The sequence below is a fragment of the Aethalodelphis obliquidens genome, unplaced genomic scaffold (assembly GCF_003676395.1).
Source record: "Aethalodelphis obliquidens isolate GAN/ISIS:26980383/991018 unplaced genomic scaffold, ASM367639v1 scaffold16, whole genome shotgun sequence".
In the NCBI taxonomy this organism is placed as follows: Eukaryota; Metazoa; Chordata; class Mammalia; order Artiodactyla; family Delphinidae; genus Aethalodelphis; species Aethalodelphis obliquidens.
This window is the reverse complement of record NW_020837960.1, coordinates 30,702,724-30,727,711: the sequence shown is the minus strand read 5'-3', so window position 1 is coordinate 30,727,711 and position 24,988 is coordinate 30,702,724. Positions and strand designations below refer to the sequence as shown.

Here is a 24,988-nt window from a genome sequence, read left to right as displayed (position 1 = left end):
GTGTTGCGCGATTTAGGAATGTTTGGTGTTCTCACTGCAAGTGGACAGCTTGGCCGCCATGTTTCTACAGGGTGCAGTTCAGCACCGCCAAGGGGTCATTACCCCCATGGGCATCGCCTGCTCCTAAAGGCCTTGCCCTGACCACCTGCCACTCCCAACCCCACCATGCATTCACAGCCTTGTCTCCCGTGTTGTGTATGCTGTCCCTGCAGTTACGATGTGAAAGTAGAAACCTTACTCCAGACAGTAAACGTGACAGCTTGTTGCTTGCGTACTGACTGTGCCCACATGGTCCTTTCATCTCTATATCCTCTCGCCAGTGAGTTCCAGGAGTGACCCTTCGTCTTAGTCAGCTCAGGCTGCTGTAACAAAAGTACCATGGTCTGGGTGGCCTAAACACCGGGAATTCACTCCTCACGGTTGTGAAGGCTGAAAGCCCAGGATCAAGGTGCCGGCAGATCCAGGGCCTGATGAGGGTTCTCTTCCTGGTTTGTCTTCATGCTGTGTCTTCATGTGGCCGGAGGGGGAAGCTAGGGTTGAGGGGTGGAGGGAGGAAGAGGGATCGCACAGCCAGTAACAAGACTGATGCTGACACTGGGACAGCGCAAGCTTTACCGAACGGCCAAAGAATGGAGAAGCGGCCAACTGGGTTGAGAAGCTGACACATATACCAAATATATAGGAGGGTCAGAGTGAAAGGGAGGGATTTGGAAAGAGTAGCAGGAATATTCAGGGGTTATCCGGGAATAGGGATGTGTTTGGACCCGGAACTGATGTAATACTCCTTTTCAGTCGTCGTTTGGGTTTTTCTGGTTGTTGTCATGGCAACTGGCAACTGTCCTGGCACTGGTGGGTGTGTCATTTAGCAGCTAACGAGGGTACAGTGAGGCTCAAAGTCCACTGGAAGTCAAGTCTTCCGCCATCTTGGGCCTAGATGTTTCTAAGCAGTTCTTGTCAGCTTCCTCCTGAAACTTAGATAAGAGCTATTGGTTTCCATTCCCGGGAAGGGCAGGGGTATGATTCTGGGGCAACCGCCTTGGTAACATCAGGAACATAGTTTTCTCAGCATGTTTCTCCCATCATATTCCCTTTGCTCAGGCTTCTTCTGGTGGTACCCCTCCGCATCATGCCCGAGCCTCCCACAGTGATAGGTGGTCAACCACCAACACTTGGACCTCCCCCAGGAAGAAGAGCTGTCAGTGTCCGGTCTGTCCTCATGCACACTCCAGAAATAATCCCAAGTAGAGAAAGTACCCTTCATAATATCACTGCCTCTGCGTAGCTCCACTGGTGCTGTGTCCCCATAAAGAAGAGCCGTAGGCAGGGTCTGCGCACCTCAGGGACTTGTGCCCTCAGCCTCTTCCTCGAAGGACCCTGGGCTGGTCTGAGCCTCTGCCACGGCGCCGGCTTGCTGTCCGTGGACCAAATCTGCAAACCGGCCTGATTGCTTTGGCAAGACGTTTCCCAGGAGGGTTTTCTGTCTGCTGTGCTTGGACCCCGGCAGGCACGCCCTCCAGAGTTGCCCGGACCTGTCTGATTCCCCCGGTGACACCCCCAGGCTGCCAAGCTGGGGTTTCCCTAAGTGGGTGGAATTTTCTTCTCTACCCAAACTCTAAAGGGCAGGCTGTTTGCACAGATAAAGTAAACATAGATGTTTTGTTTGAGATTCGGGATTACGCAACTAACCAAGAGTTAGAAGTATAAAGTGTCCTTTATTTTTAGTAAAAGTCAATTTGACTTCTTTTCTTAGAGCATTATTTTATCAATTCCTCTATTATTGCATTGACAAAGCAGGCGTTGTCACTTAGGGCATTTATTCACTGTCTGAAGTGGCGGAGGTGTGTGTTTTCCTTGGTGTAGGAAGTTCTTCATGAATAAATAGTAACAGGAAGAGGAATGGGTTTTACTGGATGCTAATTATATGCCAAGTAGATTACTCCGAGTAGCTCACTTTTCATAAGAAAAGTGCTATGAAGTGAGTATGCGAAGTGAGCATCCTTAGCTCTGTTTTACCCTCGAGAAAACTGCTGTTTAAAGAGGTTCTGTATTTTGCCCAAGGTCACAGAGGTGGTAAGTGGAGAGTCGGGGCCAGACCCCAGGCCGCCTAACCATAGCACCCCAACTGTGCCTTAGGTGCAGCTTTTTAATATTGTCAAAGTCTCTTGTTTAAAGGGTAACCGAGCAGTAAGATCGTATATTCTGCTTCTCACTTGGTGATGGTAGCTGATCCTCAGTTTAACGAGGGCTGGAAGAATCCCTGTTCATTCCACATATTACTTTTTTTTTTTTTTTTTTTTTTTTTTGGCGGTACGCGGGCCTCTCACTGCTGTGGCCTCTCCCGTTGCAGAGCACAGGCTCCGGACGCACAGGCTCAGCGGCCATGGCTCACAGGCCCAGCCGCTCTGCGGCACGTGGGATCCTCCCGGACCGGGGCACAAACCCGTGTTCCCTGCATCGGCAGGCGGACTCTCAACCACTGCACCACCAGGGAAGCCCCCACGTAGTTCTTAATTGTAATTTATGTTACCAGATGATAGATGTAAATATAACTTAATAGCCGAAGGACAGTTGTCCAGACGGAATAATTTCAGCTGACCTATGTACTTCCCTGATTAACTTAAGCAGGCTTTTAATCATGAACCAAAAATTGTCTTTTATATATTATATTTGAACTTGATATCCTATTCGTAATCACAGATTCCGTTGGAAGATCAGAACGTCCTTGTTTTTAAATCTCAAAAGTGGTTCTATGCTTTAATTCCATCTGATCGTAGACATCACACCAAAGCACTTATTTAGGTTGGTAGCAATGTTTTAAAACGTATTGGCAGTTTAATTTATTGGATATTTTTTGTAACATGAAAAAATTATCAGTTCGTTTCTTACTCTGATGATACGTGGAGAGAAATGGTTTAATCTGCAGATCTCAGCAGAGAATGGAAATTCATCTTTTGTGTTATTTTTATATCCTCTAATATCTTTTGGATGCTTTAAAGGTGACCTTGTGTGAACTGAGAGATGCTTGGCATTTAAGCTCCAGCAACGTTACCTTTTCCCAAAAAATGTATTTGTTTTTATGGAGTTTCCTGTTCTAGGGACACCAAGAATAATATGTGTGTAGTGTAAAGGAGGGGAGAGAAAGATAGTCATCAGAACCTAAGCAATTAAAGTTCCAATGGAGAAGAATTTGGATAGATGGCAACCAGAGTAGGTTATTGTAAATATCAAATGTAAATATCACTATGTGATATTCCCTAGCAGTCCAGTGGTTAAGACTTGGCCTTCCAATGCAGGGGGTGCAGGTTCTTTGGGGAGCTGAGGTCCTGCATGCCTTGGGGCCAAAAAAATCAAAACATAAAACAGAAGCAATATTGTAACAAATTCAATAAAGGCTTTAAAAATTGTACACATCAAAAAAAAAGCTTTAAAAAAAAAAATTTCACGATGGGGATGTTTTCACCCATAGCACAGACCCAGAGGGCAGGCCAGTGTCATTTAATGTGTAAATATGCCAAGTTGAGCTCTGTATGTTTCACATTAGAATGGGCATGTTTTCATTTTAAGGAACGTACTTTGGATTTCTGGGCCTTTCTTTCTGCTTTTTAAAAGCTTCTGTTTTTGATTTATTAAAATGTGAAACGTCCGCCCCCCCTCCCTTGTTTCAGGCCACGCGGGCAGCCATTACTCAGCACTGCGCTGACCTTGGGAGTCTTCTGGGCAAGGAGAACGACGCGGCCCTCATCATCGACGGGCACACCCTGAAGTACGCGCTGTCCTTCGAGGTCAGGAGAAGCTTCCTGGACTTGGCCCTCTCATGCAAAGCGGTCATATGCTGCAGGTAGGCTCACGGAGGCTGCCCGAGACTCATATTCTGACTTGTCTGAGTCCTGGGTTTACGTGAAAGAACCATTCATGGGAATAAGCTTTGGGGAAAAAAAAAAAAGCAAAACAATAATACACATTCAACTGTCCGCTCACAGATTGCGCGCAAGGCGGTTAGTGGTTTTTGCATTTTTGTTTTGTTTATTGACTTCTGAGCAGATCAGAGTGATCAAAGCCAGGGTCTCTGGTCATATTCACATAGGTAAAATGAAACACTCGGCCTCCAGCTCGTGGGATGTTAGAAGGGTCCCAGGGACTTGGTTCCTTGGTTCCGGATGGATGCTCTCAACTTCCAAGTCTTGTGGGGTTTGGATGCCTCTTTCCTGAGGGACCGTCGGTGCTGCTTTTCAGTCCACAAGGAGCTTTGGCTGGGGACCGTGCTGTGACAATTTTTGTTTTAAGATCTAACCAGATGCCCCTGCTGGCTTTTCTCGAAATCTGGGAAGGGTTTTTGGGGTGGGATTGTTAACAACCCATTGGCTACTGGCTATAGAAGGTCCAGTTTTGATAGAGATTTGAAAGTCAGGCAAATTATAGGCAGACCTGGGAGATACGATAGGTTTGTTTCTAGACCACCACAATAAAGCGAATATTGCAATAACACAGGTCAGGAGAATTTTTTGGTTTCTCAGTGTGTGTATAAGTTATTTTTACACTCTACTGTAGTCTGTTAAGTGTGCAGTAACATTGTGTCTAAAAAACGTACAAATAAATCAGAAATATCTTATTGCTAAAAATATGCTAACCATCACCTGAGCCTTCAGCGGCGGTCATTTTTGCCGTCCAGGGTTTGAAATATTTTAAGAATTACCAAAACGTGACACAGAGTCACAGAGATACAAAGTGAACAGATGCTGCTGGAAAAAAGAGCACCAGTAGATTTGCTCAGCTCAGGGTTGCCACAAGCTTTCCATTTGTAAAAAACACAGTATCTGATGAAGTGCAATGAAGCAAAGCACGATATAAAGAGGATAAACTAAGTAAAGACGAGCAGCACCATCCCAGTTTTGCAGCAAACAACTTGAAAGGTGAGAGGGGAGCTTCCCGTTTCTGAAAGCACTGTGTTCAGGCCGCGCCTCGTCTGTGGTTGTTAAATGCTCAATGCATATTGCTGGATTCATCATTTCACTGCTGCCTGTTCTTATATTTTACGGTTATACACTTTTCCTACATTGTTTCCTTTGATACTTTCTCAGAAGCCTGTTATCAAGATGCTTTGAACTTCCTTGCTGTTTTAGTCTCTGAGGAGCGCCTCCTGTGGGTTTGAGCCTGGTCCAGTTAGAATAACCGTTGTCACATTGACAAGTGGCCTTGGCATTTCTGCCTTACCCGAAGGCCCTGGTGATGCCATGCGTCTCTGCCCAGACTGCAGGACCCTGCCCGCTGGGGATGCCCAGCCGGTCTGAGGGCAAGCCCCACTGCCCTGCCATCAGGAAGGTCTTCTCTCCCAGGTCTCCCCAGCCTTGCCCCCTCCTCCTACTGGTTTCTGTACGAGACCAAAGAATCTGTTCTCACTGTCCCCACGAGTGCACCTCCCCCCAGAGCCCTGACCATCTGTCTTCACATCATGATATTCCGTGTCTTTTCTCTGTCCTGATCCCTTTTCGTAATTTGGAACCTGCCACCGAAGGCCAGGGGGCGCTGGAGGCTGGTGGGGCCTCCCTGCTGGAGAGAAATGTTGCTTTTGTGCGTGTGGCTGTAGGACATCTGAGGACCATGGGGGCGAGGAACAGATTCAAATGCGCTTGAAACAATGGATGAGAAGCCCATTTTGCCTGGAAGTCAGGACGCTCAGTACAGCTCTGAGGGACCTGAGACAGTGAGGGATGATCAGAGCATCTGGAAATGAAAGACCGTGCTTCCTGGTTTTATGGTGGTCCCCTCCCTTTTTAATTTATTTTTATTTTTTATTTTTTGTTTTGTTTTTGTTTTTGGTTTTTTTTGCGGTACACGGGCCTCTCACTGTTGTGGCCTCTCCCGTTGCAGAGCACAGGCTCCGGACGCGCGGGCTCAGCGGCCATGGCTCACGGGCCCAGCCGCTCCGCGGCATGAGGGATCCTCCCGGACCGGGGCACGGACCCGTGTCCCTGCATCGGCAGGCGGACTCTCAACCGCTGCGCCACCAGGGAAGCCCTGTTGATACTCTTTGACTATTATGAGTTATGCTGCTGTGAAGATTCATGTACGAGGTTTTGTATGGATTTCTGTGTTTATTTCTCTTGGGTACACACCAGGAGGGAAGGTGCTGGGTCAGGAAGTAACTGTATATTTAACCTTTGGAGGAACCGTCTGACTGGCTTCCAAAGTGACTATACCGTTTTATATTCTCACTAGCAGTGTGTGAAGGTTCCAGTTTCTCCACATGTAGGCCAACGCTTGTTATTATCCATGTTTTGATTGGGTATCCTCGTAGGTGTGAGGCGATTCCTCATTGTGGGTTTTCTTTTATTTTTTTACTATTTATTTGGTTGCGCTGGGTCTTAGTTGCGGCAGGCGGGCTCTGTAGTTGCAGCTCACCAGCTCCTTAGCTGCAGCATGCATGTGGGATCTAGTTCCCTGAACAGGGATCGAACCCGGGCCCCCTGCATTGGGACTGTGGAGTCTTATCCACTGCACCACCAGGGAAGTCTGTCATTGTGGTTTTGATAGGCACTTCCCTGATGGTTGACGATGCTGAGAATCTTTTCATATGCTTATTGGCCATTTATATATCTTGTTTGGAGAAATGTCTGTTCAAGTCCTCTGCACATTTTTTTAATGGGTTTATTTGTCTCTTGTATTATTGAGTTGTAAGAGTTCTTTATGTATTCTGGATAAAGTATTTATCAGATATATAATTTACAAATGTTTTTTCTCCTTCTGTAGGCTGTCTTTTCATTTTCTCAGTGGTACTGTTTGTAGCACAAAAGATGTTAATTTTCATGAAGCGTTTTTCTTCCGTCCCTTGTGTTTTGGTGTCGTTATCTAGCAAGCCCACTTTTCTGAGCAGTTGGCACTGTGCTTTCTTTCCTGGATTCCACTGGGAAGGTTTAGATGAGGGACATACACAGGGCAAGAAGGCTAGAAAGAATGATGGGGAAGGACTTGCTCACAATTTCCCCCTTTGGGTCTACGTTGTTAAGTGGCTGGGTGGGCAGCACCTGATGTCTACGAAGTGTCACCACCGAAGGTGGTCACTGTCTCACGTAGAGCCTGAGGTCACGGTGAGAAAGTCAACGGTCCCCAGCAGTTGCCACATTAGGGAGCCGTCACCGCGCTGTGGCGGTGAGCAGAGACACACCACACCAGAAACAGCAAGAGACGCGGAAAATCTGGTAAACTGTAGCACACGTGCTCTAACTTCATGGTTTTTCAGAGGGAAATCAGAACGAGTCCATTTGGATTCTCAGGGGAGAGCCAGGAATGCCTTCCAGGCTCTATGGGAGTACGCGCTCTGCTTGCCAGGTGCTTGATACCAAGGAAAAACATCTTTTTCCCCTTCTGACTGTGCCTGCGCTCAGAGGGCTTCGTGTGTCACATCACGCTGTACCCCTAACGGCTCCACAGGAAGGCGTTCAAACTGGAATTGGCACTGAAGGAGGAAATTTCAAATTAATACGGTTACTGTCTACAAAATAGAAACACTAATTGAGAAAAGGAATCCAGGATGGTGCACTATTTTACCTTCAGGAGACGTTTCTTGGCTGGTCTCATACTTCAGATTAAGGAAAAGAAAAAACCCACAGACTTTTAAAAAATTTTTTTAAAGCACTCACTTTTCAGATGTGCTTTCTATTCACTGAGAATTTAAACTTCAGTTAAATTTAATATGTGACTTCAAATATAAGGTTCACCTTTTCACACTTTTCATCTTTAAAATGCAATAGTTATAAAAGTTACCCTTTTCTCCAATAACAAAGTAGTTTTTTTTTTTTTTTTCAGAAAATAATTTTTCAGTGAAATCGTGATGCACTGTCTCCCAGCTGTATTGATTCAGAGACTGGCAAAGGTTGTGTGAAAATGGATAAGTACTTTTAAACTAAAACAATACTTCAGGCAGCAGAAAGAGGGAAAGTCTAAGAATTTGTTAAAGATTTCGCTGAGATTGGAATCACACTATTTTGCTAATTACACATTGCTATTCCCGAGTATTTTACACGTGGTTAAAATCCTCAAAAAGTCATCATCTGGTCAGCGGAACAGTTACCGGTCAATGTGGACGGCAGTTTACTGTTGTCTGGCAGGGGTGTTATTTGTTGAGGTGTAAACTGGTTTGTCCAGTAAGATCTTTATTTTAGGCTTGATATTGGCCGTTCCTGGGCATCGTAGGAGAACAGAGACAAGACTGGTCTTTGCCTTAAGTGCGAATGATGAATGTGTGTCTGTAGCCCTTGCCTCTCGTGCACGCCCCTCCTCCTTGAAATCAGACCTCCTCCAGGAAGACCTCCATCTTGCCATATGCACAGCCTCTCAATTCCTTTCTGGATTCATCCTCAGCCTCTGATATCCAGGGCTCCCCTTGGATTCTGTTTCCGTGACACCCCCCTCTTCTCCCTAGTTATGTATTCCCCCATGGACTCTTTCACAGCACCTTGGAAATGCTGTATTTCCAAGGGTTTGCCCTTGACCCTGTTGTATTCCCACCCTGCGTCTTTCTCTGGCGCGTGCCCTCTGCTCATCCACCTTCTCCATCAGTGATCCTCAGCACTAGTCATAATGGCCAGAAGGTGGACACAACCCGAGTGTCGATCGATGGATGAATGGGCAAGCAGAATGCGGTCTGTCCATACAGCGGACTTTTTTTCAGCCATAAGAAGGAATGAAGCACTGATACGTGCTACAGCGTGGATATACCTCGAAAACATAGGTAGGGAAAGAAGCCGGTCACAAAAGACCACGTATTATAGGATTCCATTCCTATGACATATTCAGAATAAGCACATGCATCCAGAGGGAATGCAGATTAGTGGTTTTCAGGGGCTGGGGGAGGAGGAATTGGGAGTGACTTTTGAGTGGGTACGAGGTCTCCTTTTGGCGATGATAATGTTCTGGAACTCGATGGGGGTGATGGTTGCACAGCATCGTGAACGTACTAAATGCCGCTGAACTGTTACACTTTAAGTGGTTAATTTTATGTTAACTTTACCTTAAAGATATAGGCAAATGAACACAAGAACGCATCCCTTGAATTGAAATGTTTGTTGAATGAAAAAAATGAAATGTTGGATGGAAGTTTTATTTATTTGCACAAAATTTTTGTTGAGAGACATCAAACAAAGAAGGTCGTGAGCCCCAGATCGTACCCCAGAACAATTAAAGCAGAAGTCTAGGAAGTTTATGAACTTCCAGGTGGTTCTGATGAGTAGTCAGGGTTGAGAGTAGATGACCTTCCCAGTCTGCGTGTCCAGCGTGGCCTCTTCCTTGAGCTCCAGATCTGTAGATCCATGTACACCTGGGATTTTTCACACTGACGTTCTTGGGCACCTTTAGTTGGAATGTGACTGAGCGGGTCACCATCCTCTCTGGTCCCCGCACTGCCTCATCCCTGCTGGTCTCCCCACTGGTCCTCCTAGTTTACTGTCTCAGTGATACAGTACAGTGGTACTCCTCTCCGTTGCCAGAGCCTTCTCATAGCGGAACAGGCAGGATGTTATATCCAAGGGACTTTTAGAGAGACTAAACCGTATAAACAAATTACGATGTCGAGGTCTGAAACTGCAGTCTCGCGATTTGTTGATCTTTGATAAGTGTTGTCTTGGTTTCCATAAATGAGGAAATAAGAGCCTGAGACAAATTATATCATCTTGCCCCCGGGTTCAGCAGGTGATAGAGGCGTTAGCTGTGCTTCCTGGATCTGAATGAGATCAGGGCCTCTGCTCTTGAGTCATGTAATTGTCTCTGCCAGCAGAGCCATGGTCCCATGTTTATTACTGTCAAGACTCAGTGTCAGATGACAGGTTTGGCTTTTAACACATTTTTCAAAAAGTAGAATTTGTTTACACCGATTTAGCATAAAGTCTTGTGGGATTTACCATTCTCCAGGGGGATAACAGTCATGTAGAAAATGGGTAAACCGTTTTCAGTGTGTTGAAGAAGGAGTTCTCTGTTCTCTCTTCCTTGTTTTCCTTTACTTAAAACGACCGTCTTTCTTGTTTTCATTTTCCCTTTTTCTGTGCAGCTCTTTATTTCTGTCAAAATGGGGATCAATTTTGTAGGCACAGATGGGAGCTGGGGGGACACTTCGACCTCTTGAGAACATTGAGAAGTTTAAAAGGTTTGTATTGTCAGGAAAAGAGTCATGAAAGAGTCATCAGGGCTCCCCTTGTGAGGGAGCTGATAGATGGCCTCACTGCAGCCCCCTGCAAACACAGGAGATGCTCAGGGCCCCAGTGCCGCCACCCGGGCAGACGTGATTTATGGCTTTGAGTCTCTGGGCAGGAGATGGAGTGGAAGGAAAACATCACAGCAGAGATTTCCCCCTGATTGTGCAAATTAGGGACCTCAGAAGACATCGTTTATTTTCTCCAATGTGTTTAGACTTCTGTCTTTCAGGATCGATTTGAAGATAAACATGTATGTACTTACTCTGATACCGAAGGAGTAAAGACACTCCAGAGGAGAGGGCTGAGGGAGAACAACCAATGTTTCCAGAAACTTTCGGGGCTGATTTTGCTAACTGTAGAGTGATTTATATTTCTTGTGGAGAAAAGTTAGAAAGGGCAGATAAGCAAGAAGAAAAAACACAGCATTCACAGTCCCGTAGACTAGAGATCATTACTGTTAGCAATTGGTATTTAAATGGAGATCTTTTTCAGTTAAAATGCTTTTTCTTGAAAGAGCGTTAGCCAGTTCACAATATGTAAAGTGAAAAGATGCTACACAGTTTCTACGGCAAATAGTAACATAAAATGTGTTTTAAAAAAGCTTTGTAGTGTTCTGTTATGAAAACACAATGGTTGGTTTAATTTATTCCTAGTTGTTGAATATTCAGGTTAAGAGGGGTTTTTTCACTATTTTAAGTATCACTATGAATAAGATTTTTGTAGCTCAGTCTTTGCAAGGACACATGATGATTGCCGTACAATAATAACGCATTCAAGAGTAAGCAACATAGGGACTTCCCTGGTGGCGCAGTAGTTAAGAATCCACCTGCCAATGCAGGGGACACAGGTTCGATCCCTGATCCGAGAAGATCCCACATGCCGCTGAGCAACTAAGCCCGTGCGCCACAGCTACTGAGCTTGCGCTCTAGAGCCCGCGAGCCACAGCTGCTGAGCCCGCGTGCCTAGAGCCCGTGCTCCGCAACAAGAGAAGCCACCGCGATGAGAAGCCCGCGCACTGCAACGAAGAGTAGCCCCCGCTTGCCGCAACTAGAGAAAGCCCGCACGCAGCAGCGAAGACCCAACGCAGCCAAAAATATATAAATAAATTTTTTTTAAAAAGTAAGCAGCACAGAAATTTGCAAAAGTATCTGTGCCCGTTCCCTAGGAAAGCAAAGAGATGTGTCTTAGGTACAGTCAGTAGCTCACTCCCTGCCTGGTTGGGAGACACGTGCTGTCCCCTGTTTAGTCAGCAGAGCTGGACTTTATAGTCTCACTTGGAAAAGGGAGCAGATGAGAGATTATTTTGTGGCAGGACACATATGAGCAGACTCTAGAGAGAAACTGATGCTGCATTTTGACATGCTGACAGTCTGTCGTTCCCACGACTGGCTCGGTCTTATACCCGTTTTGTGGACTCTCTGAAGCCTCTGACGCCCTTATCCAAACCCTGTGCATCGGTCCTTCCTGGGGACTGCTCCTGTGGAAGGGAATTGCCTCTTCCCACTTGGTCTCCACTCCGGCTGGAGGTGTGATGGACGCTAAGACATCTCAGGATGCTGTGCATTTGTTGTGTGGTATCTTTCAGCCTGTGAACCATCCCCAAGAATCGTATCAAAACAGAGTTCAGACACACTAATTAAAATTGTACCACCGATCATGTTTTGATTGGCCTCTATGTTGGTGGGGATCCAGTCATACAGTTGTAAAAATAAAACTTTTCTTTGGTTTCTTTCATGGTGTGATTTCTCAGCATCCTACATGTTTAGTTAAAAGTCAGTTCCCTCCTTGGATCTTTTATTCCAGAGAGCGTTATTAACTTGTCAAGGTTGTAAGCCTATCCTTGGGCTGTTTGTATTATGGCTTAGTGTATGTTTGCCCATTTGTTGATTAAATGCAATTAAGGGAGAATTCATTTTCAGACAGGTTTTTGGGGGTGAGCTCTAAAATGAATGCTATTATTTGAATGATTGCAGCAATTTATGTGGTCCTAACTGGCCTTATTGTTAGTCTGCAAAGATGAGTGCTCAGATGTAACAGGTCTTGGGCAGCATGTTGAATGAAAACAATTTCCAGAAGCCCAATGTGTAAGAAATGTTTTTCCACCCACAGGTTTTACTAGTATTTCTCTGGAATGAAAATTAGGCGGATGAAGATTTTGGAGTGTTGAAAAAAATCGCTTGTGTTAACCATTGTAGAGACTGGCATATTTGGAGATTTCGGAGAATTAATCCAGAGTAGAAAAAGGAATCCCTTTCTAAACATTTCTAGCATAGAAAAAAATTCTTATTAAACTTTTGTAAACCAAAGATAATTTTGGTGATGACTCATGTTTAGAAGTTAAAGACTGTTTTCATCTTAAATAACTATTTCAGGAAATAATTTATGCTTATCATTCTGCGAGATCAACTTTTGACTTTTAGGGGTTTCTATTATGTTTGATTCTCTCCTCCAGGTAAAAGTTACATGTTATCGCTATTTATTTTGTTTTTTTAAAAGATCATTATTGGAGTATAGTTGCTTCACAATACTGTGTTAGTTTCTGTTGTACACCAAAGTGAATCAGCCATATGCATACCTATGTCCCCATATCCCCTCCCTCTTGAGCCTCCCTCCCACCCTCCCTATCCCACCCCTCTAGGTCATCGCAAAGCACCGAGCTGATCTCCCTGTGCTATGCAGCTGCTTCCCACTAGCTATCTGTTTTACATTCGGTAGTGTATATATGTCGATGCTACTCTCACTTCTCCCCAGCTTCCCCCTCCCAGCCTGTGTCCTCAAGTCCATTCTCTATGTCTACGTCTTTATTCCTGCCCTGCCACTAGGTTCGTCAGTACCTTTTTTTTTTTTTAAGATTCCATATATATGCATTAGCATACAGTATTTGTTTTTCTCTTTCTGACTTACTTCACTCTGTATGACAGACTCTAGGTCCATCCACCTCACTACAAATAACTCAATTTCGTTTCTTTTTATGGCTGAGTAATATGCCATTGTATATATGTGCCACATCTTCTTTATCCATTCATCTGTCGATGGACACTTAGGTTGCTTCCATGTCCTGGCTATTGTAAACAGTGCTGCAGTGAACACTGTGGTACCTGTCTCTTTTTGAATTATGGTTTTCTCAGGATATATGCCCAGTAGTGGGATTGCTGGGTCGTATGGTAGTTCTATTTTTAGTTTTTTAAGGAACCTCCATACTGTTCTCCATAGTGGTTGTATCAATTTACATTCCCACCAACATTGCAGGAGGTTCCCTTTTCACCACACCCTTTCCAGCATTTATTGTTTCTAGATTTTTTGATAATGGCCATTCTGATCGGCATGAGGTGATACCTCATTGTAGTTTTGATTTGCATTTCTCTAATAATTAGAGATGTTGAGCATCTTTTCATGTGCCTCTTGGCCATTGTATGTCTTCCTTGGTAAAATGTCTATTTAGGTCTTCCGCCCATTTTTTAACTGGATTGTTTTTCTTTTGATATTGAGCTCCATGAACTGTTTGTATATTTTGGAGATTAATCCTTTGTCTGTTGTCTCATTTGCAAATATTTTCTCCCATTCTGAGGGTTTTCTTTTTGTCTTGTGTATGGTTTCCTTTCTGTGCAAAAGCTTTGAAGTTTAATTAAGTCCCATTTGTTTAATTTTGTTTTTATTTCCATTACTCTAGGAGGTGGGTCAAAAAAGATCTTGCTGTGGTTTATGTCAAAGAGTGTTTTTCCTATGTTTTCCTCTAAGAGTTTAATAGTGTCTGGCCTTAGATTTGGGTCTTTAATCTATTTGGAGTTTATTTTTGTGTATAGTGTTAGGGAGTGCTCTAATTTCATTCTTTTACATGTAGCTGTCCAGTTTTCCCAGCACCACTTATTGAAGAGGCTGTCTTTTCTCTATTGTATGTTCTTGCCTCCTTTGTTGTAAATTAGGTGCCCATATGTGTGTGGGTTTATCTCTGGGCTTTCTATCCTGTACCATTGATCTATATTTCTGTTTTTGTGCCAGTACCATACTGTCTTGATTACTGTAGCTTTGTGGTATAGTTTGAAGTCAGGGAGCCTGATTCCTCCAACTCCGCTTTTCTTTCTCAAGATTGCTTTGGCTATTCGGGGTCTTTTGTGTTTCCATACGAATTGTAAAAGTTTTTGTTCTAATCTGTGAAGTATGCCACTGGTAGTTTGACAGCGATTGCAATGAATCTGTAGATTGCTTTGGGTAGTGTAGTCATTTTCACAATATTGATTTTTCCAATCCAAGAACATGGACTATTTCTCCATCAGTTTATGTCATCTTTGACTTCTTTCATCAGTGTTTTATAGTTTTCTCAGTACAAGTCTTTCACCTCCTTAGGCAGGTTTATTCCTAGGTATTTTATGCTTTTTGTTGCGATGGTAAATGGGAGTGTTTCCTTAATTTCTCTTTCTGATTTTTCGTTGTTGGTGTATAGGAATGCCAGAGATTTCTGTGCATTAATTTTTTATCCTGCAACCTTACCAGATTCATTGATTAGTTCTAGTAGTTTTCTGGTGGCATCTTTAGGATTTTCTATGTATAGTATCATGTCATCTGCAAACAGTGACAGTTTTACTTCTTCTTTTCCAGTTCGTATTCCTTTTATTTCTTTTCTTTCTCTGTTGCTGTGGTTAGGACTTCCAAAACTATGTTGAATAAGAGTGGTGAGAGTGGACATCCTTGTCTTGTTCCTAATCTTAGTGGAAATGCTTTCAGTTTTTCAACATTGAGTATGATGCTTGCTGTGGGTTTGTCATATATGGCCTTTATTATGTTGAGGTAGGTTCCCTCTATGCCCATTTTCTGGAGAGTTTTTAATCATAAATTGCTGTTGAATTTTGTCAAAAGCCATTTCTGCATCTATTGATATGATCATATGGTTTTTACTCCCTAGTTTGTTAATGTGGTGTATCACATTGATTGATTTGCATATATCGAAGAATCCTTGCATCCCACTTGATCATGGCATATGATCCTTTCAGTGTGTTGTTGGATTCTGTTTGCTAGTATTTTGTTCAGGAGTTTTGCACCTATGTTCATCAGTGATACTGGTCTGCAATTTTCTTTTTTTGTGATATCTTTTTCTGGTTTTGGTATCAGTGTGATGGTGGTTTCGTAGAATGAATTTGGGAGTGTTTCTCCCTCTGCAATTTTTTGGAAGAGTTTGAGAAGAAGGATTGGTGTTAGCTCTTCTGTAAATGTTTGATAGAATTCGCCTGTGAAGCCATCTGGTCCTGGACTTTTGTTTGTTGGCAGATTTTTAATTGTGGTTTCAATTTCATTACTTGTGATAGGATCGTCTGTTTGTATTTTCTAATTCTTCCTGGTTCAGTCTTGGAAAATAGTACCTTTCCAAGGATTTGTCCATTTCTTCATGGTTGTCCATTTTATTGGCATATAGTTGTTTGTAGTAGTCTCTTATAATCCTTTGTATTTCTTCAGTGTCAGTTGTGATTTCTCCTTTTTCATTTCTAATTTTATTGATTTGCATCCTCTCCCTTTTTTTCTTGATGAGTCTGGCTAAGGGTTTATCGATTTCGTTTATCTTCTCAAAGAACCAGCTTTTAGTTTTATTGAACTTTGCTTTTGTTTTCTTCGTTTCTATTTCATTTATTTCTGCTCTGATCTTTATGATTTCTTCTACTGACTTTGGATTTTCTTTGCTCTTCTTTCTCTAGTTGTTTTAAGTCTATAGGGTTAGATTGTTTGAGATTTTCTTGTTTCTTGAGGTGAGATCGAATTGCTCTTAACTTCCCTCTTAGAACTGCTTTTGGTGCATCCCATAGGTTTTGGGTCATCATGTTTTCATTGTCATTTGTTTCTATGTATTTTCTAATTTCTTCTTTGATTTCTTCAGTGATCTCTTGGTTATTTAGTAGCATACTGTTTAGCCTCCATGTAGTTGTGTTTTTTACAGTTTTTTTTCCCTGTAATTGCTTTCCAATCTCATAGCGTTGTGATCAGAAAAGATGCTTGATATGATTGCAATTTTCTTAAATTTTCCGAGGCTTGCTTTGTGACCCAAGATGTGATCCTGGAGAATGTTCCATGATCAGTTGAGAAGACAGTGTATTCTGCCACTTTTGGGTGGAATGTTCTATAAATATCAATTAAATCTATCTGGTCTATTGTGTCATTTAAAGCTTGTATTTCCTTATTTATTTTCTCTTTGGGTTATCTGTCTGTTGGTGTAAGTGGGGTGTTAAAGTCCCCTACTATTATTGTGTTACTGTTGATTTTTCCTTTCATGGTTGTTACCATTTGCTTTATGTATTGAGGTGCTCCTATGTTGGGGCATAAACGTATAATCGTTATATCTTCTTCTTGGATTGATCCTTTGATCATTATGTAGTGTCCCTCCTTATCTCTTGTAACAGCCTTTACTTTAAAATCTGTTTTATCTGATGCGAGTATTGCTACTTCAGCTGTCTTTTGATTTCCATGTGCATGGAATATCGTTTTCCATCCCTTCACTTTCAGTCTGTATGTGTCCCTGGGCCTGAAGTGGGTCTCTTGTAGACAGCACATATATGGGTCTTATTTTTGTATCCATTCAGCCAGTCTGTGTCTTTTGGTTGGGGCATTTAATCCATTTACATTCAAGGTTATTATCAATATGTATGTTCCTATTACCATTTTCTTAATTGCTTTGGGTTTGTTTTTGTGGGTCTTTTTCTTCTCTTGTGTTTCCTGCCTAGAGAAGTTTCTTTAGCATTTGTTGTAAAGCTGGTTTGGTGGTGCTGAATTCTTCTAGCTTTTGCTTGTCTGAAAAGCTTTTGATTTCTCTGTTGAATCTGAATGAGACCCTTTCTGGGTAGAGTAATCTTGGCTGTAGGTGTTTCTCTTTCATCACTTTAAGTATATCCTGCCACTGCCTTCTGGGCTGCAGAGGTTCTGCTGAAAAATCAGCTGATAACCTTATGGGGATTCCTTTGTATGTTATATTTTGTTTTTCCCTTGCTGCTTTTAATATTTTTTCTTTGAATTTAATTTTTGTTAGTTTGATTAATATGTGACTTGGTGTGTTTTTCCTAGGGTTTATCCTTTATGGAACTCTCTGTGCTTCCTGGACTTGGGTGACTATTTCCTTTCCCATGTTAGGGAAGTTTTGGACTATTATCTCTTCAAATATTTTCTCAGACCCTTTCTTTTTCTCCTCTTCTTCTGGGACCCCTATAATTTGAATGTTGGTGCGTTTAGTGTTGTCCCAGAGGTCTCTGAGATTGTCTTCAGTTCTTTTCATTCTTTTTCTTTATTCTGCTCCTCAGCAGTTATTTCCACCATTTTGTCTTCCAGCTCACTTACTTATTCTTCTGCCTCAGTTGTTCTGCTATTGATTCCTTCTAGTGTATTTTTCATTCCAGTTACTGTGTTGTTCATCGCTGTTTGTTTGTTCTTTAGTTCTTCTAGATCTTTGTTAAACGTTTCTTGTATTTTCTCAATTCGTGCCTCCATTCTGTTTCCGAGATTCTGGATCATCTTTACTATCATTACTCTGAATTCTTTTTCAGGTAGATTGCCTACTTCCTCCTCATTTATTTGGTCCTATAGGTTTTTACCTTGCTCATTCATCTGTGACATATTTTTTTGCTGTCTGTTTTTTTTTTTTTTTTTTATTATTAACGAGTGGGATTGTGTTCCTGTCTTACTGGTTGTTTGGCCTGAGGCTTCCAACACTGGAGTTTGTAGGCTGTTGGGTAGAGCTGGGTCTTGGTGCTCATATGAGGAATTCCATGAGACCTCACTCTGATGAATATTCCCTGGGATCTGAGGTTCTCTGTCAGTCCAGTGATTCGGACACGGAGCTCCCACCGAAGGAGCTTTGGCCTGACCCCCGGTGGTTCACTTGGGGGTTCCTCCTGTCTCCTTGGGTGTCAGGGTCCACCACCAGTGGCCGGCAGGTGCCCTAGTTGTGGGGAGACACTAACTCGGTGTCTTCCCACACCACCATCTTGACTCCACCCTCATCACTATTTATACATAACTCCTTTGGGTGAGAAATAGAAAAATAAGTTAACCCGTCCACTTGGTTACTTGTGTCGTGAGCTAGCAGGATGGTTTGGTAGGGAGATATATATAGTACATGTGATAGAATGTGGGCAAATATTTTAGTATAGGTTGAGCATGCAGGAAAATCCTCTTTAAGTAACCCACATTAAAAGGTAGTACTTACAGTATGATAACATGACAGAAATATCTCTTGAGGGGCATTTAATAATAGGGTTTGAACTATAACAATATGCTGTGAAATTAGAAACACGTCTCTTAGAAAAACATTTTTATTGGTTATGAAATCGGTGTGATCACATCACTTTTCTTCTATAATACAACTGTCCATGTGAACAGTTCTGAAAAGTGCTTTACATGGCGGGGATTCCCTCTGGTTGGTGCCCTTCACACTAGTGGGTCCACACAGAAGCTCAGGTAGAAAATGGGCAGCGTGAGGAATGAGGACCTTTTCTCTTTCGGCCGTAGTCTAAGAATCATGGCGATAGAATCCCATGATCTCCATCCCTCTGCTCTGCTGCTTCCAACACACTGGGACCCACAGGAGATGCCAGAGGCGCTCAGAGACGCGTAACGTGTCACATTTTTTCCCGTGTTTCTTCCTCCCCCGCCTTTTCATGAATGGTTAATTTGTCAGTGCCTGTTATTTTTGACGATACTGCTTGCCAGACGAAACAAGGTGTTGGTAGGTCAAACTGTGGTCCAGGATTCTGAAAGAGGAGCTCATAATATTTGGCATCTTTCCTGCTAGAAGAACAAACCAGGGGAGGAAAAGTCAAGAGCAGAGCTCAGTTAAACATGTGCAGTATGTCGTGAATGTTTGTCTCCTCGTTTCTCCCTGTGGTAGGGTTTGTACTTAAAGTGCTTTTTTCTTTTTCCCGTGCAGTCGTTCCGAACGTGTTTCATTAATGCAAGAAAGTGTCATGTTAACTTTCACTAGGAAAAACATTCCACTTCTTCTGACAGCATCGACATCTTTCTGCTTGAGAATATGCAAAGCAGCTCTTACCTTAATTGGTCCCAAAGAAAATTATGTTTTCCCTTTCCCTGTCTATACATCTGACACTTGCCCTCATTTATCACCTCCTGAATTATCGATGCCTTCCCTTTCCTGATTTGACAGCCAGGATTCCTCTTATGACTTTGAAAATCGTAAGGACTACTCCACCCTGAAGCTTTACTGCCCTCCAGTTTGAATAGGAAGGGCCGGCCTTGCAGTTGCAACCACCCGCGGACTGCAGGCTTATCTGTTTCTGATTGTTTTTTCCAACTTTATTGAGGTCTAATTGGTGTACCAAAAACAGCACATAATTAACATATACAGTTTGGTGAGTCAAGATGCATATATCCACTCTTTTTACCGCCACCATAATCTGGGTGATTAACGTATCTACCACCTCCCAGAGTTTCCTTGTGTCCCACTGGTTTTTTTTTTGTTTTTTGTTTTTGTGTGTGTGTGTGGTACGCGGGCCTTTCACTGTTGTGGTCTCTCCCGTTGCAGAGCACAGGCTCCGGATGCGCAGGCCCAGTGGCCATGGCTCACGGGCCCAGCTGCTCCGCGGCATGTGGGATCTTCCCGGACCGGGGCACGAACTCGCGTCCCCTCCATCGGCAGGTGGACTCTCCACCACTGCGCCACCAGGGAAGCCCCCACTGGTTTTTTTGTTTTTGTTTTTGTTTGGTTTGGTTTGGTGTAGTAAGACTGCTTAGCGTGAGATGGACCCTGTTGACAAATTGTCAAGTGCACAGGACCTCATTGTGAACTGCAGGCACTGTCTCTGGAACTTAATCCTTGTGTATAAATGTAAATTTGTACCCATTGGACAAAGCTCCCCTGCCCCCCACACCCCTCCCCTGGTCACCACCATTCTGTTGTCTATTTCTGTACCTTTCAATATTTCAGACGCCTCATGTGAGAGCAATTGTGCAGTGTTTGCCCTTCTGAGACTGACTTGTTTCACCAGCCAGATGTCTTCTCGGTCCATCCTCCCATCACAAGGGTAGGACGGCTTCTCTCCTTTGAGCCCCTGTGATTCCATTTCTTACTTGTTGAACTCGAGAGAGGATGCAAGACAAGAGAAGAACGTTTTCGTCTTTCGTTTCTCAGAGTTCTTGATATTTTATTTCCATTTAGTCCCACTTAGGGTCACAAGTAAATTGTCAACAGGAGATAAGGCAGGTTGGTGAAGCAAAGTTGCCAAACTTTGGAATCCCTGGGCTTGGCTTGAGCTCTCTGATTGGTGATTTCTGAGCTCACTATGGTCCTCTGCACAGCTTTGCTGGGTTAGCAGAGGCTGAGAGCTTCTGCTGAAAGGTCTGGTTCCTGTTGTTTCTCGTTAATCAGGTAACTGAGGTTTGTCCAAGTTCCCGGGCTCAACAGTCTCCAGTGGCTGAGTCCTGATAGCTCCGCAAATGAGAGACAGGCAGACAGACAGGCAGACAGGCAAACAGACAGCCACTCGCCCCCCGCAACATCCCATCAAAATCTTGACATCTGGGTCATCTGAGAAGACCAGAGACAGCCTTTTTCTCTTGCAAAGCAAGTACTCATAGGGGCGTCCTTTCAGTTGGGTGCACCAGTCATTAAAGACCAAAGTAAATACACCAGCGTGAAGGTAATCCTTTCGCAAATATACAAGCGCCAAGTTAAAACCATCTGTCAGTCGTTGGTGCATTTTTCCTTTTATTTGTTTCAATGAATAGGTGTTGTTTGAAAATACCAGAGCCTGAGAAATTAGGAGTCCTATGTTATCACGGTATTTTGCCAATGTAGAGATAATTGAGCCTTAAGTCCTTATTTTGTCTTTATAAAATCATGATGAACATATATTATTTTTCCTGAGACAGAAGATAACAAGAGTAAGGGAATATATGCTTATTTGTACATCACCGAACAAGTGAACATATAGGTATATGTTCAGTATTTTTTCAAACCCTAATGCTTCACATGAAAACAGGAATTTTGAATGATCAAATCTGGGAACAAATACAAGATGAATATAGAAGGCGGTGAAGCCTGTTTGAAAAATGGAAGAAAAATGTTAATGATGTTCATTTACTTTCATGACACTTGGGATATGCGTTTCTATTCCTATATAGCTGTAATTGTACATTAACCTATGTAAGTGTAAGCACAGCTACTTAAGAATAATAAATAACAAATGCATTAGGGCTGGTACCAACATTTCATGAATTTTTAATTTTTTTTTTTTTTTTTGCGGTACGCGGGCCTCTCACCGCTGTGGCCTCTCCCGTTGCGGAGCACAGGCTCCGGACGCGCAGGCTCAGCGGCCATGGCTCACGGGCCCAGCCGCTCCGCGGCATGTGGGATCTTCCCGGACCGGGGCACGAACCTGTGTCCCCTGCATCGGCAGGCGGACTCTCAACCACTGCGCCCCCAGGGAAGCCCTTAAAATATTTTTAATCAGAGAAGTTAGAAGGCAGGGGTTTGCTGTGGTCCTATTTGTGTTTCCTGTATTTAAAAACTGCAGCCGAGTCTTTAGCGTGATTCCATCCTTGGGGGCCTTGCAGTTCCGCTTATCTACCTGAGACTGTCTCAAGCTAAAGATTTCTTTGGATTCAGTGTCATGTGTATTTAGCTAATGTTGAGGAGAAAAAGAGGCTTTTTTCTGTTTTTAACCATCTTTATCGGAGTATAATTGCTTTACAACGGTGTGTTAGTTTCTGCTTTAAGAGGGCTTTTAAACATCTTTTTTTGGGGGGGGGAATAAACTGGTTTTAGTGGGATTGCACAGGTAACCACATTGCCCCACATCACAGGGCCGCCCAGGCTCTTCGCTGTGACCCAGCTAAGCAAGTGTCTATCAGTTAAAGTTGGTGAATAAACACAAACGGGACCATCTGTGCCTGCCAGGAGGACTCAGTGTGCCGGGAGGGCCAGCCCAGATGTGACAAATAGGAACACAGTGTACAATGCAAGGTGCCGTGAAGTCAGATCTCGGGAGCTAAGCGGCCTTGTTGGTTCCAAGGGGAGGGTGTTGGTGGGAATACTAGTGATATTGACACTAACACGTGTTAGCACTATGTCCCGACCCTCTGTAGACAACTACCGTCTACCACTTCTGAGAACCCCTGAAACGATCCCACAGAGAGGAAGCTTGCCATCCTGATGGTACAGTTTAGAGACCTGAGCCTCAGAGAACTGAAGGCGTTGCCCCCAGGTGCCCTGTAGCTCCAGTGAGCGGATCCAAGGTGGGAACCCCACGGATCCCCCTCCAGAGGCCATGCTGAAAGGCTTTAAGGATGATGGTGAGGAAGGTGAGGGGTTTTGAGCAGTTTCACAGAGCTGGCGTGTGTTTGGGGGAAGGCAACAATGCGAAGGTCAAAATAGACTCTGCGAGGTCTGAGGCCCTTGCAGTACTTTAACTTAGTGCTATTGAACTAGGGTAGTGGTAGCCTGAGCCTCTGACACAGAGTAGGGATGCAAAAAGCTGTCAGATGTAGTTTATCGATTTTCTGCAAGGGACGGGGATCCAGATTCTTGGTCATTAAGGAGTTAGAATCAGTAACTCCTAGTGATGGATGGAGTGTAGCGGGGTTGGTGGGTGGAAGATGAGTTAAGACTCACTGTAGGACGGGCCACGTCAGAGGGGACACTGGAGGGAAATTAATTTCCAGCATTTCGCGGTGCTGCGCACTCTCCAGCAGCTGCCGTGCATTTGGGTCTGTGCAGGTGGGTGTCCGAGCCCAGAGTCCCCCAGAGACAGCCTGTCGATCTGTCAGAAGCTAGAGAAAATGCCCCCCTGTTCCATTTACCTTGTAGCTAGCACGTGCCAGATGCCAGTTTTTGGCCAGTCACGATAGGTTGTGCAGCTGCAGGGTGAAAATGAGACTCAGGGTTACACACACAGTCACCCTTAGCTTACATACAATCTAGTGAGAAACAGTAATATGAATAGCCATAATATGGCTTTAGAAAATACATAAAACGACTCATGTAGATGATGAGAATTGATCGCAAATTAAATACCGTAAAGCTGCAAGTTCCAGTATCTATTATTGGAGTTTGTCTAATCGGGGGAAGTTTTCTGGAGAAGGTGAATTCCCTGTGCAGCTTGTAGAAGGTGATGGAAATTTTTAACACGGGGAGAGGCTGTCCTTCTAGACGGGCCAGGCTGGGTTTGAGAGGACAAGACTTCAGGAGGAATGTGCATCATATTAGGTGACATCGGTCTTCTAGGACACTAGGTGACATTGTCATCGTCATTCATAGAACAAGTTTGTCACCCTTTTTGACTGTGGGAGGAAGTTCAGATGTTTTGTAGTCGATTTTGAGGGGCCGTTGCTTTTCTGTATTAAGTCTCTTGATGCGTGAAGTAGCACCTATAAGCAGCCCCTGAAAGCATGTGACCTCTTGTCCTGACTTGTTTTGCTTCCATCAGGTGTAGTTACCAGGCTCTTTGGCTTTGGGTTTGTGAGCCAGGCTGTTGGACCAGTTCCCCATGAGAAAAGGGTCCTTGAGCTCCTCTGGGTTTGCACAGAACCATGGGGGTCTTCACCTTCAAGGCATGGAGATCTTCACTGGTCAGTGATGCTGCCTCTAGGTTTCCAGAGCCAGGAGGACGAGCCTTGTAGGAAGTCCCTATTTCTAGCTGCAGGCTTGGAACAGGAGGAAAAGTCGAGAAAGGTGAAGGGTCCCCCATAATTCAGTCCCTCTGTCAAGGTGGCCGAGAGGCAGGGCTTTGGGTGAGGTCAGACGTGCTTGCTGAATCGTAAGCCTATTCAGGGTAGGATGCACGTGCTACCTGTAGCAAGGCCAATCCCGTGGGTTTGCTGAAACCCTTACGGACTCAAGGGGATGAGATGACAGAGATCTAAGTGGCTCCCCTCATGCTTTGCCCAAGACCAAAGACATAGTGAAAGGAAATATAAGTACTGTGGACATAATTATGTCCTCCTGAAATTCGTATGTTGAAGCCCTAGCCCCTAATATGACAGTATTCAGAAAGAGAGCCTTTAGGAGGTAATTAAGGTAAAATGAAGTCATAAAGGTGGGGCCCTGATCCAATAAGATTAGTGTCCTTGTAATAGGCACGAGAGAGCTCTGTGCCATGTATGCACACAGCGAGAAGGCACCATCTGCAAGCCAGGAAGCAGCTCTCACCAGACACCCAACTGGCCAGCCCCTTGATCTTGGACTTCCAGCTCTAGAACTGCAGAAAAAATAAATTGCTGTTGTTTAAGCCACCCAGTCTGTGGTACTTTTTTATGCCAGCCTGAGCCAACTGATATAGTAAGCTTAGGTTTCCATACTGCCCAAACTAATTAATAAAATCCTCAGCTGGAGTTCCCTTAATCAATTCTGAGTTTGTGTATGTAAAAGGATTGGGGGGAGTTGTGAATGGTGGGTGTGGAGAACTGCATGAGTAGGAGATGATAGCCTTACAAATATTTCCTTGCAAAATAAACCAGAGACTGCTTTGAATCGAAAATGATGCCATTCCAACAAAGGATAAGTTACTTCAGCTGATAGAAGCCAAAGTAAGGAATATCTTCATGGAACTGAAACTTTAATACTGTATTTAGTTTACTATATCGATCTTCCCTTAAAACTATCCTAAGATTAACTTGATTTATTTTGTCTTAAGTTTAGCAACTTAATCCTTAAAAATAGAGATGACGATCACTGTACAGAATTCCCTCCTTTCCCAAAATGCTGTCTGTTTCTCTTTTACTAAATTCCCAGCTTTGTCAGTTCATTCCATTTTTCAGTTTTGATGTAAGCTTTGAGAAGCAGAAATTGCCTCTTCTGTTTCCAACTTGAAAGGCAC

General features: G+C 43.6%; 1 protein-coding gene across 2 annotated transcripts in view; it reads left to right on the top strand.

Moving 5' to 3' along the window:
• ATP8A2 (ATPase phospholipid transporting 8A2) overlaps positions 1 to 24,988 on the top strand; it is a 447,814-nt gene that overhangs the window by 154,508 nt on the left and 268,318 nt on the right. For both annotated transcript variants that reach the window (XM_027116669.1, XM_027116670.1), the window contains exon 24: positions 3,666 to 3,838. In XM_027116669.1, coding sequence (XP_026972470.1) covers positions 3,666 to 3,838 — 173 coding nt within the window. The remainder of the gene's footprint in view (positions 1 to 3,665; positions 3,839 to 24,988) is intronic.